Source organism: Ascidiella aspersa, chromosome 4 (genome assembly GCF_963924565.1).
Source record: "Ascidiella aspersa chromosome 4, kaAscAspe10.2, whole genome shotgun sequence".
Classification (NCBI taxonomy): Eukaryota; Metazoa; Chordata; class Ascidiacea; order Phlebobranchia; family Ascidiidae; genus Ascidiella; species Ascidiella aspersa.
Genome location: NC_139450.1, coordinates 5,025,137 through 5,042,601, shown reverse-complemented (window position 1 = coordinate 5,042,601; position 17,465 = coordinate 5,025,137). Strand labels below are relative to the sequence as shown.

The 17,465-nt window shown below is 37.3% G+C and overlaps 1 protein-coding gene across 1 annotated transcript in view; it reads right to left on the bottom strand.

The window, feature by feature from the left end:
- The window catches only part of LOC146146781 (ankyrin and armadillo repeat-containing protein-like), a 37,749-nt gene that overhangs the window by 3,737 nt on the left and 16,547 nt on the right, over positions 1-17,465 (bottom strand). Inside the window, exons 17-30 of the mRNA XM_083386362.1 lie at positions 15,077-15,315; positions 13,721-13,903; positions 12,868-12,999; positions 12,103-12,308; positions 11,000-11,206; positions 9,540-9,716; positions 8,792-8,945; positions 6,131-6,292; positions 5,150-5,259; positions 4,486-4,608; positions 3,508-3,666; positions 2,043-2,160; positions 1,373-1,510; positions 232-411 (exon numbers count right to left, since the gene is read on the bottom strand). Coding sequence (XP_083242488.1) covers positions 232-411; positions 1,373-1,510; positions 2,043-2,160; positions 3,508-3,666; positions 4,486-4,608; positions 5,150-5,259; positions 6,131-6,292; positions 8,792-8,945; positions 9,540-9,716; positions 11,000-11,206; positions 12,103-12,308; positions 12,868-12,999; positions 13,721-13,903; positions 15,077-15,315 — 2,288 coding nt within the window. The remainder of the gene's footprint in view (positions 1-231; positions 412-1,372; positions 1,511-2,042; positions 2,161-3,507; positions 3,667-4,485; positions 4,609-5,149; positions 5,260-6,130; positions 6,293-8,791; positions 8,946-9,539; positions 9,717-10,999; positions 11,207-12,102; positions 12,309-12,867; positions 13,000-13,720; positions 13,904-15,076; positions 15,316-17,465) is intronic.

Here is a 17,465-nt window from a genome sequence, read left to right as displayed (position 1 = left end):
TTTATTTCAATGTTTGAACATAAAACAGTTTGCTTAGTCGAGTTATTGCCCAGAATTGAAAATTTTGCCAATTTTAATATAGTTAAACGTTTTTCATTTGAATGACAAGACTTGGAATTAACTTGCTTTAGTAATGACCTAATGGAGCTTAACTTGCTATATTTTGCAAAAAACTTAACTTGACTTGGAGTTAAGTCATTTTACAAATAGGTTCACATTTACACGACTTACGTTGGCGTTCTTTTGCAATCGGAAGCCCGACCGCGCTCTGCCGCTTAAACTCGGCCACAAACTCGTCAGCCACGCGCCCGTCCTCGCCAAGGTTGTCGCACAACGATTGGTACAAACCCTCACTGGCACGACATGACGTCATCAGCTCCCTGCTCGCCGTCCGATTGAATGAAAGGTATCCTAAAAGGGAATAATAAAAATCTTTAAAACGGTCTTAAGCAGACCTAGGCAACATACAGCCCGCGGGCCAGGTCCGGTTTCAAGTCTGTGACATTTATCAAGCATTATTACAATGCATTGCCCAATTTTACCTCGCTATTCACGTAACCGGAGTCCACTGAGGTGTGACCAACACCCAAACCGAGTGTTTTTAGCGTTTCGTGATTCAGGCCACTTTATACGGCTTTTATACCCGCGGCTAGAATCACCGTGTTTTTTATCGTGTGTACTGAGGTTTGTGAATATATATTCAACGAGCAATATCAACTGAGTGAAGCGACTCTGTCTAGAGTTCAAGAACTAATTAAGCAGCCATACCTACCCAGATGGAATCAAAGTTGTGTGTTTCAAAAACGAAAAAAAAAATAATAGACTTTTGTGGCCATCGTCTAAAAAACTCAGCTTTATCAACTGCGCAACTTTTTAACAGGCAATGATCGAATCGCAAATCGATGTTAGTTTTTGCCAATACCAGATAACAATTCGCTCAAGTTCAGCCAATAAGTGGCGATATAAATATTCTTAAATTTGCGCTAAAGATATTTCTCACCAAGGGCCTGGGACGCCTATATTTGTTTTCGTTTTTGAAAAAAAATGTTTTTTTTTTTGAATCGTGAATTGACGTTAGTTTTCGCCCATATTAGCGAACCATTCCGGTGCATCTAAAATATACAGGATCTTAAAGTACACAAGGATCGCAAGGTATGCAAGGATCGTAAGGTACACAACACAGGGATCGCATATTGCATATTGCGTTCCTTGTGCATCTTGCGATCCTTGTGTACCTTTATATATTGGATGCAGCGAACAACTCGCCATAGTTCAGCCAAAAAACGACGAAGTTTGAAAAAAAAAATATCTACGTGAAGAAATTAAAATAATCGCACATTTATCGCACATTTGTGCAAAAGTTATTCCTCACCAAGAGCTTGGGACGCCGCCTGTCGGACTTGATCATTCTTGTCGTTCAGCTTAGTCAGTAGCTTGGCCACGGCGCCACACGTCACAATGGCATCGGGCACTCCGGCCCTGGTGTGGGCCAAACTGGCCAAATAGTCCGCTGCAGAAATATAACTTGCTGGTCAACGCACATCAAACACTTTGTTTAGTTAGTGTTTGTTTTGAAGTACCACTGGATTTTACATTCGAACGAATATTAATTGAACGTTTATGTTTGAAACAGTATGCGTAACACTTGCGACAGCAACGTTCTAGTATTACTATATGTGTCCTGTAAAAAAAGTTTTTAAATTGTTTAAATACAAATTGAAATATTTTTATTAATGAATCTATAGATAAACTCTTGCTACCAGGTATAGTAATATTAATTAAAAACAGCTCTTCTGGTAATGGTAATTCTTAAACAACGTTTCGGCAACCTATTTCAAATCGGGGGAATTTTTTTTTTTTATAATGTTTAATTACACTGATGCTGTTTCTGTTTTAATAACATTGTTTTATATTTATTCGAATTAATATATGAATCCACTTGTGAAAGGTTTCGTGTTATTAGCAAATTCTTGTACACTGATAAAGACTTCAGTATCGTATCGGATCCATTAGTCACACCTGTAACTACTATGACGTCATACCTGCAACTACCATGACGTCATCGTCAGGTGAATCCAGAAAGTTGACGAGCGTAATGATGCCTCTAGCGGACGCGTCGACAATCGAGGTGTTCGAAACCACTCTTGCGAGAACCACAAGCTGCTCAATTAAGCATAACGTATTAAAATATTTAGGTTAGAAAGCGATAAATTGCCGGCGCATTTTATAGGTATACCTTAATTTCTGCTTTTAGGGATAATACTGTGTAGCCAAATAACTCTCGTTCTAACAAATAAAGAAACTGCTTTCGGCACTGTATTTAGTGATTAGTTGTCTTCCGCATTGTCACACTAGCCTGTTTTTTATTGTGAATTATTTGCTAAAGCCGGAGGTCGTGAGTTCGAATCTCACCGCAGGCTACAGTTGAATTTCTAATCTGTCTTGCTTGCATTATTGATCGACCAATTCGGTGAGTCTGCGATAACTTTCGGTGTACTAATGATACGTAAGCAGTGATCGTGGGTCAAAATTAGCTTCAGAAGGGCTAAATCAAAGTTGTTAAATAAATTTGTGTGCGAAAATTTTATTGGATTATTCGCTAAAGTTTCGATATGTGACAACTCAAATATAAATAGTATATATAAGTCGTACATAGTGTGACATATATCGTAAACTGGCCTGCCTTGGTCTCTTTCCTCTCCTTTCTCTAAGAAGCAAACTCTGTAGCAAAGAATTCTGCAAGAAAGTTAAACCAAAAAATAACCTCCAATAAATTAAGTTTCTATGTTTCTCACTGTCAAATAAAGAATTTCTGTAACAGCAGTTAACGTCGCGAGATGACCTAATTTAAATTAGCAATTGCAAAAAAGAAATGTTTTTTATCTTGCTTTTAAAAGACTTAACTTGACTTGACTTAAGTCTTTGGGACAAATGACTTGGGTTGAAATGAAGCGTTTTAATTAAGCATTTTTGTCTTAAAATTGGGCAAGTTATTTCAATTTACACACATAAAACAATTTATTTGCTATATGTTAATTGAGTTATTTCTCATAATCGGACAAGTAGCCTTTACCAATTTTAATAGTTTAATGCTTAATTCTTATGACAAACAGTTGACTTGAAATCGACTTGCTCAAACTATGACTTGGCTGGGACTTGACTTATAAATTTATTAAAAAATACTTGATTTGAACTTAAGTTATTTTACAAATGACACTTGTCGAGGGCTTAAGTTAATTTTCAAAAGAACTTGTTCACAAACTTCTGTTTTAATCCACAATGGTTCGGAACAGCAAAACATTTAGGCCGAAGCCTTAGTTATATAGGGTTTACATTAGAATGAATATTTCAGTTGCAGGTGTACCTGCTGCATTCTGCTTCAGTGGTTGTCATAAACGATTCCTCAAATGTAAAGATAAATTTATACAAGTTACCTTAGGATATCTATGCGTAAATTATACGAGACAACCTCTGCGAACCAAAAGAAATTATCGGCGACACACTTACCTGAAAAGCGGCCCCAGCCTGAACGATGGGATCCGAGAAGTCAAAAAGCTGGTCGAAAGTTGTTAGACTCAATCCTCCAAGTCGCGAAATCTTCTGTTGCTGTGGTAGTCGATTGAAGGCGAACAATGCTAGCGCAGATGACGCGCGAAACTTCACTTTCTATTGGACACAAAAACAGCGATTGCTAACCTGAAATGTACGCCTGCTATTGTGTGAAAGGTATAGGGTTAGTTTCTGGCGAGTCTGGTCCATTACTGGCAAACATTTTTGATAATTTCTTTACCGGGAAATTCCAGCAAGAATTTTGATTTGCTTTAGTCAATGTTGTAATGACTAAAGTCAATGACTTGACTTAAGTGCTGGTTTTCAAAAATGACTTGGCTTGACTTACGTATATTGGACAAAATGACCTAACTTGATTTAAGTCTTTTGAACAAATGACTCGGGTTTAAATAAAGTGTTTTTATTAAGAAATTTTCCTTAAAAAATTTAGTTATTTGGTTTAATTTTTGCACGTAAAACATTTTGCTTGGAATATGTTAGGTTTTTGCTATTTTTTAGTGGACGTATTGCTCATATATTCGGACTTATTTAACAATTCTAATAGTTTAATGTTTACAAAAACTTAACATGAAATTGACTTGATCTAATTATGACTTAACTGAGACTTGACTTGACATTTTCTTATAATGACTTGACTTGGACTTGGTTCTTTCAAAAATGACTTGACTGAGACTTTAGTCATTTCAATGACTTGTTTACAACACTGCCTTTGGTTGGTTAACAAAACTGATAACGAAATATTAAAAAATGCGTTTTTTTTAAGTTCTGTTGTATTACTATTGTACGTATTTTAGTACTATCTATGTATTGCAGTTTCAGTGGCCTTTTTAAACGCTCTGAAATTATAGAATTAAATATAAACGAGCAGTTACAAGCAACAAGTTTTGTCTACAGAACTATAAAAAAACAACTTACCATGTTCATAGAATTTAAAACTTGTAGCAAAATCTCAAATCCGAAGCCGTCTGACTCATTAAGTCGTTCCTCATTGTCAGGACAACCGGTGGAAACACAGGCCAAGCAGTTTATCAGTTCCACCTGAGAAAGTAATAACGCAGGTAAAAAAACAACTCATAAATGAAACAAATCTAATGATCCGGGTTGCTCATAAGAACAGTATAAAGTTGTAAAGCTGTCTATACAAAACAAGCAAGTGGGACTATTTTACGCTTTTCGTACAGCTCTTAATTATGTACAACGAAAGCCATCGCAGAATAACCGAATCTGACGATATGCAAGCAAAGCAGGCTAGAAAAACAACTAGCCTGTGGTGAGGTTCGAATTCACCACCTCAGTCATACAGGGACCGTCGCTCTGCCAACTGAGCTGCACAGGCTCAGAGAGGGGCGAGTCTAGAAACAACTATACGCCAATGCTTTCTACATTCTGTTAGTACATACAACTTCACATTGAAGGGGATCTACAGTACCTAAAAAGCGCTAATCGCTGGTCAAAAAGCAGCTTCAGAAGTTCTAGATCACAGTTGTTGACCACATATGTGTGTATCTTTCCTTAATTATGTTATCTCCTTACAAGGGTTACAATACAAGATGCGTTCAAGTGATTGGCCCTGCTTTACCTGCATCATTTCATCACGTGACGTCATCCACATCCGATTGGTCAAAAGTTCAATGGCGCCTTCCTCGGCAATCAACAACTGAGAATTCTTGTTGTTCAAGTGGGCAACACCTAGGATTAAAAACTCAGACATCACACAAGTAGTTCAATCACATTTTATGCTAATATACGTTGATTTGTGTTTGTGTTTCAGGAGCAAAACTGCGAGGGGTATAATTTCGGGGGCAGTGGAAAATATTAAGTTGAATAAAATGTGACTAGTATTAAGACAGGCAAGTTTAATCAATGCCTATATATATAGGAAGACAATCTCCGTGTCCAAGCGTGTTATAGATAGGCGTTGATTTAATACGCAACTATTCAAGAGTACAATAAGAAAAAAAAGTATTACTCTCCACCCACCGGATCCAAAAGGACCACAAATGTTAAAAAAATCTAAAACAACTTTATTTAACCAAATACTGCAGTTCAGCCAAAACCATCATCAGTTCTGCTAAAAGCTTTGTAGTTGTTGCTGACGTTTACTACAGCATCGGATTTTTATATGGCTATATAGTAGCTCTGATTTTCTGTTTTATGTTTGCTATTTAAAATATGTAAGCCGTTTTGTATTTTTTTTTCTTTTTTTTTTCTTTGTGATTGTAGTTTTTTAGCAGATCTGATGTATAGTGTTTGGCGTAATTGCAGTGTTCTGTACTTTAATACAAGTTGCTTTAGGTAACCTTTGTGGTTCTTTTAAATCTTACGAAATGAATACATCATACGGGCAATGTTGAAAAACACTTGGATCCAAATTTAAAAAATAGAATTCATAGCATTATTATTTTGAAAATTGAAAACGGGTGGAATTGCAATTAACTAACTTCTTATTTCAAATGATTTCGCACTCGAAATTATATTACCTCCAAAAATCGTACAAGCTAAAATCAAGGCGCATATCAAAATAAGCTCCATTAAATATTATCATTCAATTTCCTCTTACCGATACACATGTTGTTTATTGCTTGAATGACACAAAGAACAACATCCCTGCTTGTACGTTCCAGTCGCAAAAGGCGTATCAGTGGTGGAACGATCTGAGCACAGGCGAGTTCTTTTTGACCTCCGATGCTGTTATGGCTCCATGCTGCCACCGCACGGCAACCTTGAAATTAACATTTTTGCAAAGATTTCAAACGAGGTACATATACGTTTTTACAATATCATAAAATATTTATGTAGAACAGTGTTTCGTATAGCCTTGTTACAACCGCACATCCTTTGGTAATTGGCCTATGCCTTGCGCCACCTCAGATATAATTATCATAAATAAATCTTTGCGTAAAAACAACAAGTAAAGTTCACTGTTAGTCGCGCGAAAAAAATGAGTTTATTTGGTTAAATTGGCTAAACTGTAACTCAAGAGGTATTTTCGCATTGGCTCTTCTTCGACACATTGATTTTTATAGCTGATTTTGACAAACATGTTTGTGACTCGTAGAAACCGCATAACAATGTCGCGCGAAGTGCATAAATTAAACATTGCGTTAATCGTATTTTAAAGGTGTGACGACCCACAATACAGCCGCTATTATGACAAAACATGTATTCGCGCTAAAAAATAGTGGTCCCCCTGATGCTAGGTGTAGTCTAGACCAGTGTTTCTTAAAGTGGTGAATGGTTCACCCCAGAGTGAATAAAAGTTTTGCAGGGGTGAACCAACCAAAAGGTGTGAATAAGTTTTTTTTTTTGCGTTTCGAGTTAGTTGCTTATACTTTAAACAAGACTTTTAGGCGAGAGGTTGTATTTATTTTCAAAAAATACTTAAGCCATGAAATATGCTGAATTGCTGGTTTAAAAAGGGTTTCTAGTGGGCTCCAAGCAATTCGGAGGGGGGGGGAAGCGAGCTCTAAGTTAATATTTAAATTTTTTGCTATGATTCCAATGGTATCGTTTTCGTTTTGGTTGTAGGCTACACCACTCCTACAGCGCTGTACAAACTCTGAATAAGGGTGAACGAAAGTTCAAGAGCATCCTATAGTCACTAGTAAACAACTTTCTAAAGTAAATCGACTATTCCACTGTTGTTTTTTGGTGTTTTTTTGCTTATTGTAATAGTTAAGTTGGTTTGCACTGAGTGTATAAGTTAGGCCTACCATATGTCCTCTTTAGGAGGATTTGTTCCCTTTTCTTAAGAAAACTGAATGGTCCTCCGAGGACGCTTAAAAATGTCCAAATGTCCTCTTTTCTCGCATTTCGAGTTAGTTGCTTATACTTTAAACAAGACTTTTAGGCGAGAGGTTGTATTTATTTTCAAAAAATACTTAAGCCATGAAAGATGCTGAATTGCTAGTTCAAAAAGGGTTTCTAGGGGGCTCCAAGCAATTCGGAGGGGGGAAGCGAAATGTAAGTTAATATTTCATTTTTTTGCTATGATTCCAATGGTATCGTTTTCGTTTTGGTTGTAGGCTACACCACTCCTACAGCGCTGTACAAACTCTGAATAAGGGTGAACGAAAGTTCAAGAGCATCCTATAGTCACTAGTAAACAACTTTCTAAAGTAAATCGACTATTCCACTGTTGTTTTTTGGTGTTTTTTTGCTTATTGTAATAGTTAAGTTGGTTTGCACTGAGTGTATAAGTTAGGCCTACCATATGTCCTCTTTAGGAGGATTTGTTCCCTTTTCTTAAGAAAACTGAATGGTCCTCCGAGGACGCTTAAAAATGTCCAAATGTCCTCTTTTCTCGCATTTCGAGTTAGTTGCTTATACTTTAAACAAGACTTTTAGGCGAGAGGTTGTATTTATTTTCAAAAAATACTTAAGCCATGAAAGATGCTGAATTGCTAGTTCAAAAAGGGTTTCTAGGGGGCTCCAAGCAATTCGGAGGGGGGAAGCGAAATGTAAGTTAATATTTCATTTTTTTGCTATGATTCCAATGGTATCGTTTTCGTTTTGGTTGTACACACTCCTACAGCGCTGTACAAACTCTGTTTTTGCCAACTTTAACATTAAAACTGCAAAAAAAATTTGCGAATCTTCTGTTATCTAATTTTGTTTACTTTGTTGAGCACAAAGTCTCTTTGAGTGACATTCCATGTTTTCATATCATCAAAGGTATAACGGCCCTATTAATTATAATTTTTCTAAATTTTCAAGTTGTCTCAGTGAAAAATTCCGAATTGCTTTTCGTAGGGGTACAAGTCATAGGAAAATTACAAAGGGTGCCGCTGCTGAAAAAAGTTGTGGATATGGCACGTATTTCTCAAACGTAACAATTCTATTTTCGTTTTTACTTGCAGGCAAAAAAATGTTCTCTTTATGCGTGCTAAAAATATGGTACCGTAACCCTATTGTAAGTACAACAATTTGGTGACTTTGTTCACCTGGAGTTGATCTTAACAAAAATCGAAACAAGTAAAGTCATTTTGTGCTGTTATATATAGACGAGATAGTTTTATCATATCATGAGACAAGGGTGAATGAAATCTGGAGATAGATGCTAGGGGTGAACGAAACTAAAAAAGTTTAAGAAGCACTGGTCTAGAAGTCACCATCTGATATGAAATAAACAAGTGTAAAGAATCTTATTGTTAGGAACGTAAAGCACATATAATTTTGAAATGCTAAGGAACCGCTCACACATCAAAATACGTTAACGAACCAATTGTTTGCAAGGTGTCAGATTTGCTGAGCAGCATATCCTTAATCTGCCCGGTTCCAATCCGTTGCGCTATCTCTCTCTGCTGCCGCGGGTGGTCACCGGCCAAGGCCCACAGTGCGCATGCGCCGCGCTCTTTGACCTCATCCGACCAAATCTAAAAGCAATTCAACAATTTTTTATTAACTTGGGGACGACGGATTAATTCTTACTCCAGTAATAAAATTGCAGTTAAAAAAATATTGTGTGGTGAAATTAAAAAAAAAAGTTATTGTATGGTGGTCGCTAATGTAATAAGAAATATATCAATAAAAACATAGCACGAATTGGATTGGCGTTGATTTATTTTAGGGAATGTGGCGTGAAAGCTTTTAATCGGACCCTAAGGACCGTTTACACTACAGCTGCGCTGAGCTGAGCAAAGCGTAATTTGCACTTAATTTTTATTGTTTCGAGCTTTTCACGCTTTGCTAACCTCATACCCTGTGCAGCTATATAAAATGAACGTTTTGGAGCGAATTTCGCGCCTATGTCAGCTCAGCGTAGCTGTAGTGTAAACGGTCGTTTAGTCACAAAAAATAAGAATAACTTGTACACGGGGAATAGAGTGTTACTTGAATAGTGAAATCGAGTGCTGGTGAAACTATAGATCCATAATGTTAACAACTTCTCATACTCCGGTGTTTAACGATCACACGACCAAACTTGAGATTCAGAATTCACGTAAAAACCAGAGGCCATAGAAAATCACCTGGAAGAGCCTGCATAGGGCGAGAGGTGCTCCCTTCTCCCTGGCTTCCTCCTGTGTGAGAGGATTGTTCCTAGTAAGGCTGTCCACTGCAAGAGCGGCCTTTAGCTGCGCCTGGATGCAGTGTCCACGCAGAATCGACACCAGGGGTGTTAAAACACCGATTTGAGCAAATTCGTCCTGCAACGAAAATACAGCGTTTTCTGACATAATTTCTTTAAACTACCTCGCATATACCATTCGACTATTGTAAGCACTAGGGATGTCCGATACTTGACATTTTATTCCGATACTGATACCCGATATTTTGGACAAAAGTATCGCTTGCAATACCAAATCCGTTGCAATACCAAATGACGTCATAACTATGCTCACAAGTGTCATATGGATGACGTTTAAAGGAAAGTTTTTTTATCGTTATTAGGCCTAAATTTGCGAAAGAATGGTTAGTTTAGTCATTCTTAACTCTATTTATGATACATTAAAATTTTAAGGAAAAAATCGCTGATTTGGGCAGTAAATCATTGCTGAAGTTTCCATATAAATTTGGTTTCCGATCGGTATCGATACTACAACTTAACATCGGGTATCGACTCCGATCCGATATTATCGGACATATCTAGTAAACATATGGAATGCTTTTGGGAAGTAATTTCATCTCGGATTTCTTGAAAACGTCGCTATCAGTTTTTTCAAAATAGTGTAATTCTTCTTTTGTTGCAATGGCATTGCATAGTTTGCTACAGTGGCACGTAGGTTAAGTTTTACGTGAAATGAGCGTAGTTTGGTTTCAATTGTGGGTTTATAGACGTTAGCGCTAGTGATCGTACATGTTCTTACTTTTCATTCAAGCGTTCAAAGCGTCAGTTAAAAATTTACTATTTGACACTGACCTAAATTTGTCATACAATTTTCATTCACATTCACAAACAGAAATTCAAACGTTAAATAATGCGGAGCGTATAGTTTTTCGCTTTTCACTGAAGCGTTCGAAGCGACAATTAAAAATCTACTATTCGTCACTGACTTAATTGGTCATACGATTTACAAACAGAAATAAAAAAATGATGCGAACCGTAAAACGTAAAACGATGCGAGCCTTATAGGTTCTATAGGTTCCACTCAAGAGTTCGAAGCGACAATTAATAGCTACCATTATGAATTTTTGAACGAGTATTAATAACCTATCCCCGAATAACTGGCGGTCGAATCATATCGAGTATGATTAGACTCGTAGCTATCACCCTATGTGAGTCACTTTGGGCACGGTTAAATTTTAAGGCCGAATATTACCGATTAATAATATTCATAAATATGAATATTGATATTTCATTTTTGTCTAAATCCTGGCTAAGTTCGGTTGCTAGTAATGTGTTAAATCATCTGATCGATATCTTGCTTCCTTCCGGAGATATGTGAAATTTCGAGCCGCATAGTTCCCTTTGGTACCTTACGTCACTGACCTGATTCTCTTTGTTCCCGTCGCACACAGCAGCGATGGCGTCGGCGGTTGCGGCCTGCAGGGAGTCGTCCCTCACTGTTAGGAACTCGGCCAGGGACAGTGGCGCCCCGCACTCAACGATGCGTGACTGAATCCCGCCGGCGCCCGATCGGTCTCCCCGGCAGAGCGCCGACAGCGTGTTGATGACGTTGACGAGTACGTCTACCACCTGAAGAGTTTTAAAAATAAGCCCCGCTGCCCAAACGGTTATAAATGCATTCCGGTAAAAAAGTTGCTCAGGAACGCCGTGCAGATATTTTTTTACCAGGCCATGTCCCTTTTACGCCGCAGGCCATTCGGCTAAAACCTTAAATGTATTTAAACTGATTAGGACTGAATATTGCCCAACTACAGAAACTCAGAATGATAACAATTGCGTCCTACGTTTTATAAGTGATAATTGAATTGCTTCTCAGTCACATTAGCTTCAGATGATGATACAAGTTCGTTTCGAAACATCTAAATCGAGGTCTACTCAACCTTTATGGCTTTGTAATTCATTACAAAGCTAATCAAGGCTTCATATGCAACGTCTACGAACTGAATAGTGGGAAGGTAAGCCCAAACGGCTCAGAACGGAGTTTCGCAAAAAAAAGATGTGCCGGTACGCGGATATTTTTTTACCAGCCCATGTCCCTTTTACACGGCGATCTTCTTAAATTTATTTAAACTATAAGCAGAAACAAGTACAGTAGTCAAACTGACATGGCACACAACATCAGCGGTTTACTTGTAAAACACGGTTTGTTGTAGTGAGGTTGTTACGAAAGCATAATTTCGTTATTTTAACTCACTCTGATAGCATACACAACGCATGCGTCATGCGTGTACAACAACTGCGATATATCCCTTCTGAAGTTAAGTTTAATTAACTCGCTTAGATTTTAAAGCTTCAATAAACCGAAATGTGTCGTTTTTAGTTAACATGTTTTTCGAATTTTGATTAATATATAGTTTTTCGGTTGATTTCGCTATATAAAGCATAGGTCTCGCATCTGTAGGAATTGCAAGTACTGGTATTAGTGGCTCAATGCGACTCAGTGCGTTCGTTCAGTTCATACATACGTCGACTTGCAGCAGGTTGACCAGAGGTCTGATGCCGCCGTGCTCAGCGATGCGTGTCGCGTTGTCGCTCACGTGAGCCAAATCCGAGAGAACGACAGAAGAACGCGATTGGATCTCGCATCTCTCGTCCAGCGATTCGTCTGTATTCTGCTGCTCCGGATCGCTTTCATTGCATGAAACAGCTGGTTTTAGCAGCGATATGAGGGCTGAAAAAACAGTCACGAGTTATTAGTAGAAGTTTCATTCGAATTAAGATTCATAGCCCAACTGATGGTGCAATTTTCGTAACTATAGTATTCTGCTGTTGTCGAATAAAGTTGTTTTGAATTTTTTTTATAACCTTTGTGGTTTTGTTTGATTCTTATTAGTACAATTTACCAAACTTTGTAAATGGCCGTATTTGTCTAATTCTAAATAGAGTAATCAGGTGTCATTATATAACGACAAATTTTGTTAAATTCTCGACAAGCTTTTCGCTTCGACCTTTGTTTTAGTTTGTTTTAGTTCTTATTTTGACCTGATGAAGCACGGTTATGCGAAAGCTTGTCGAGAATTCTTTATATACTTCCACATATATAGTTAAATGGAGTCGCCATGTTTAGAATTTCTGTGTGCAAGAAATAATTCGTATGAACAATGAGATTACGTGGAACACAAGGCTTATCAATAGGCCTCAACAAATTCTAAAAACATCGATATATTTTTTCGATTGTTTGTGCAATAGGCCCTGGTTTCGAACAGCTCGAATATGGACAATCTACATACTTGGAATTGCTCCGGCTTGTGCGATGGCGTATCTGACGTCATCTTGCTCGGACATAAGGCAGATAACCGAGCAAGATAAAGATCGAATCGGTGACGAGGGGTCATCGTCCACTGCTGAATCCCTGCCGAAACCTGCACAACAAGTTGAACAGAAATCCGATCAATTAGATGCCGACATCGCAGACAAATAATTAATTTCACGAAACCTTTTTTTGATTAAAATAAGCGAAACAAAAGGTCGAATGTAAAATATGATCGTATGCTGGGATTCGTAATTACATGCCCTTATTCGGCTTATGTGGAACTGTATACTTATAACGCAATAGTTTGATGCTGGGCGTTGTAGATAAAACTTATGCGGCTCACCGGGAGAAACATTTATTGGATTTCAAAGTTTTACTATAATTACAACAAAGACTTCCACACTGTCACTTGTTAGACATTTTTACATTGTGACACATTTCACATTTGTTAATTGTCAATCTTGTGAACAAGTCCCAGTCAAGTCATTTGTGAAATAACTTAAGTCCAAGTCAAGTATTTTTGAATGAATAACAAGTCAAGTCCCAGTCAAGTATTCCAGTAAAAACTAACCCAAAGCGCAACATATAGCAAGCAAATATTTTTAAATAACCTCATTTTATTAAATATGCCTAATAAAAACACTTCATTTTAATCCAAGCCATTTGTAAGTCAAGTCAAGTCATTTTTCCCAAAACACTTATGTCAAGTCAAGTCATTTGAAAACAGTGACTTGAGTGCTCAATACATCGCTGCTAAGGCTCCAGTCATACTTGAACCGCAACCCTTTGATGAGGTTTAAACAGTTAAAGTTTTTTCAATGTTTGGTTACCGGAGTCGACAGACGACGTTCCCGACTTAGGCCGTCTCTTGCCACTTTGCAGCAGTCGGACAAGGGGAATCACCGCCCCGGCATCCAGTAGGGGGCGCCAGTAAGTCGGTGTGCAGTGAAGCAGAACCTCAAGGCAGCGAAGCGAAGCGTCTTGGCGGGAAACATACGGCGACCGGAGCATCTCTGAAATGTTGTTTAAAGTATTGGACTAAACAAACAAACGGGATGATATTTACGGCGTTTTTGTTTTTTAGCAACCTGTGGAGCAGGGGTTTTTAAACTGTGGTCCATGGACCCCTTGGGGGTACGTGAGCTAGTTTTAGGGGGTCCATGGAGGACAAATTGAAATATTAGTGTATTATTCGAAAGCGATGAATTTTTGGTAGAAAGGGGTTTAATTAAAAAATAAGTTTTTTACACTGATTGTGTTTTTGGTTTGAATTTCATATTTTTCGATTTGGAAACAGCAGATTTCCGAAGTCTAGTTTTATTATGACATCAATTTATGACGTCATCTGTAAAAAGTCATGCCCACCCTGGTACACGCTCAGCAAAAAATTGTTAAGGCTCCGCGGTAACAAAAGTTGGACCTGTAGAGCAGTGGTTCCCAAACTGTGTGCCTGGATAGACTGTCAAGTGTGCCGCGAAACTTTTTGTAATTTTGGAAATAGAGTATTTGTTTTACCAATAGGCTTACACGCATGCATTTTAGACTTATATATACTCACTATCTATTACAAATTAATCATATTGAGACATTTACATAAGGTTTGTCGTGTGTTAAGGGCGATTGTAAAATGACCCTATTGGTGTTCTGTTAAAAGTGTGCCACGAAATATTTAGGATATTTTTATTGTGCTGCGAGCCAAAAAAGTTTGGGAACTACTACTGTGAAGTAACCAAGCTTGACATTTAAAGAGAAAATACACAATATCAGCTGAAAGACTAAATTCGATTCAAGTATACGTGAACATGTGAAAGCACACACTTGGTTCTCCCAACGATTTTGGTGAGAATACGAAAAAGGGGTAATTGCTCAATGTCACCAGTTAAAGCATTTTGTTTACAAAAATAAGAAGGGTAATCAAGTGGCATTATATAAAGACAAATTTGTCTTATATAGTGCCACCTGATTACCCTGTTTAGAATTAGACAAATACGGCTATTTACAAAGATTAAAATACTGGAGCTACAGTTACAAGATTTGAAATACTACAGTTACATTATATTGTAAATCAGGTGGCATTATTATGCTATTTACAAAGACTGGTAAAAATAACAACTATCCGTGGTATATATATAGTTCAACACGATTCAAAGCAGAATTGACTCAAAAATCCAACAGTTCTAACTTACCAACAAGAGTTTGCCAGACTTCTAAAGTTTCGCTGTTTTCCACCTTCATTCCGCAGTCGCCATTCTGCACCTTGACGAGGTATTCCAGCACGTCGGTGTGAAAGCTCAGGGCCGCCCGCTGCACCGGACCGTCATCATTGACGTCACGAGCGGTGACGTTGGCTTTCTTCTCGACCAGGAACCTGAGTGTCTGCAGCGATCCGCTGGAGGCGGCAACGAGCAAAGGAGTCGAGTTGTCTCTAAATAATTAAATTCACAGTCGCGTGTTGTACGTTAATCCAGTGTTTGTTTTGTTTGAATAGATTTTCTTTTTCTAAGATATTAATTTCAGTCACAAATTTACTGACTAAACATCCACTCGATGACCTAACAATTTGCATTTAAGTTAACATTAAAAACTTTTGACATAATGAGACCAAAAATCTAAATTGTGTATTTTGCGTTAATTCAGTGGTTGTTTGTTTGAACGGATTTATCTTCTTACAAGTTATTATTAAAATTCAAACATTTATTGATTGTTCCAGTGATTGTTTTGTTAAAAATATATTTTAACATATTTTTGTTAAGCTATACATGCCGTCGTTACTTTATTGACTAAACAATCTCTTAATGACCTAATAATTTGCATTTCAATTAACATTAAAAACTTTTAACAAGCTGATATCATTTTTTTCTAATCAACTTTTAAAGATGATATCGAATATCATTTTTCAAATTCCTTCTTCAAATTATTAAAACCAACATTGGCAAGCTTCTTCATCCGTAATACTATTTCAAATGGTTTTGCCCAGTGCTTTGTTCATTATACTTCCGTGAATTAAGTGAGAAAATGATGCATTTATTGCATTCGCAAGGCGTGTTTTAACCAGCAACATGATTACTCGTTTTTTATCTTGTCGTGATTTGCAAAATTACTCATCAAAACAACAAATAAAATAGTAAATCTACAGTGAATGCTATTATTAGTTGAGTTATTGTGTGGAGTTGATAATAATTATTCTTTTAAGTGGAGGTAATTAGCTTTAGTTACATGTCTGACTTACAGAAGCAAGACACAATGAAGATAATTATTTAAAAATTGTTTTTGACAATTGTAAAAAAAATCTAAGAATATTCTTAAATGTATACTAAAAATTAATTCTTCTGGTATTTATTTGTTTGTCTGACATTATGGCTACTTAGCCTTAACCAGAGACACCAAAAAGGAGATAAAAATGCGCCAAACAAACGGACAAACAAATAAATACCAAAAAAGATTTTAAGTATATACTATGCCTAGTAGCAACAGGTTATTTATCCTTAAATGTGATTGCAAATTACGTTCAAAGTTGTTACTTTTGTGATAAAAAAGAGGTGAAAAGTTAATATTGCGACCGAATTACGTGAAAAGTGACCAAATACCATAAAAGAACTTCTTGTGATGTCTTTCTTCACCTGGAATAGACATGTTACTGATGAGAAAGAACAACAAGGTTCAACTTGTTGAACGACAACCTGCTATTACTATTAAATTTTAAATTGGGTAAAGCTAGTGATAAGAAGCTAGTAGTGCACCCAATAAATTAGACCCAGAAACATTATACCAACAACATGTTGTATTTTATTGTTTAAATACTAAAGTGAAAAAATTCTTAAACCGATATCTGATTTTTTGGGATAGCGATACCCGATTTTTGAAACTTGGTTCGGCAGTCGGATATGATTTTAAGTGACGTCATTGGGATGGTCAAAATTATGAGACTATAATGTTTATTGTGATTTTCCAAGGGTCATATTTTTTATTATTAACAAATTTAGTGACCTACAGCTGTTTAATTAGCATTTTTGGGAAAAATGTTTTTCAGGGTGTAAATGGTTGGATTGGATTGTAAACCATAACTAAAACGTTTATGTACACCGAAAAGCCATCGCAGACTCGCCGAATCTGTCGATCTATGATGCAAGCAGAGCAAGCCAGAAAAACAACTGGCCTGCAGTGAGGTTCGAACTCACAACCTCCGGTCAAGCCGGGACCGTCGCTCTACCAACTGAGCTACGCAGGCTCAGAGAGGAGCGAGTCGAGAAACAACCATGCGCCAATACTTGCACATTTTGTTAGTACAAGCAACTTCACACTGGGAATCATCAGTCCGTATCAATCAATGAAAGACACACACAAACATATATGTTTAATAACATCTGTGATCTAGCCCCTCGGAAGTTGAGGGGCTAGATCACAGATGTTATTAAACACATATGTTTGTGTGTGTCTTTCACTAAATGTTTATGTTATTTTGTTATCGGAACGGCAATGTTAGGACTCTAGTATCAGACGAGTATAGGTTAGCGATACTACCATTTGCATCAAGTAACGGTCCCGATCCGATATTATCTGACGTCACTGGCCACA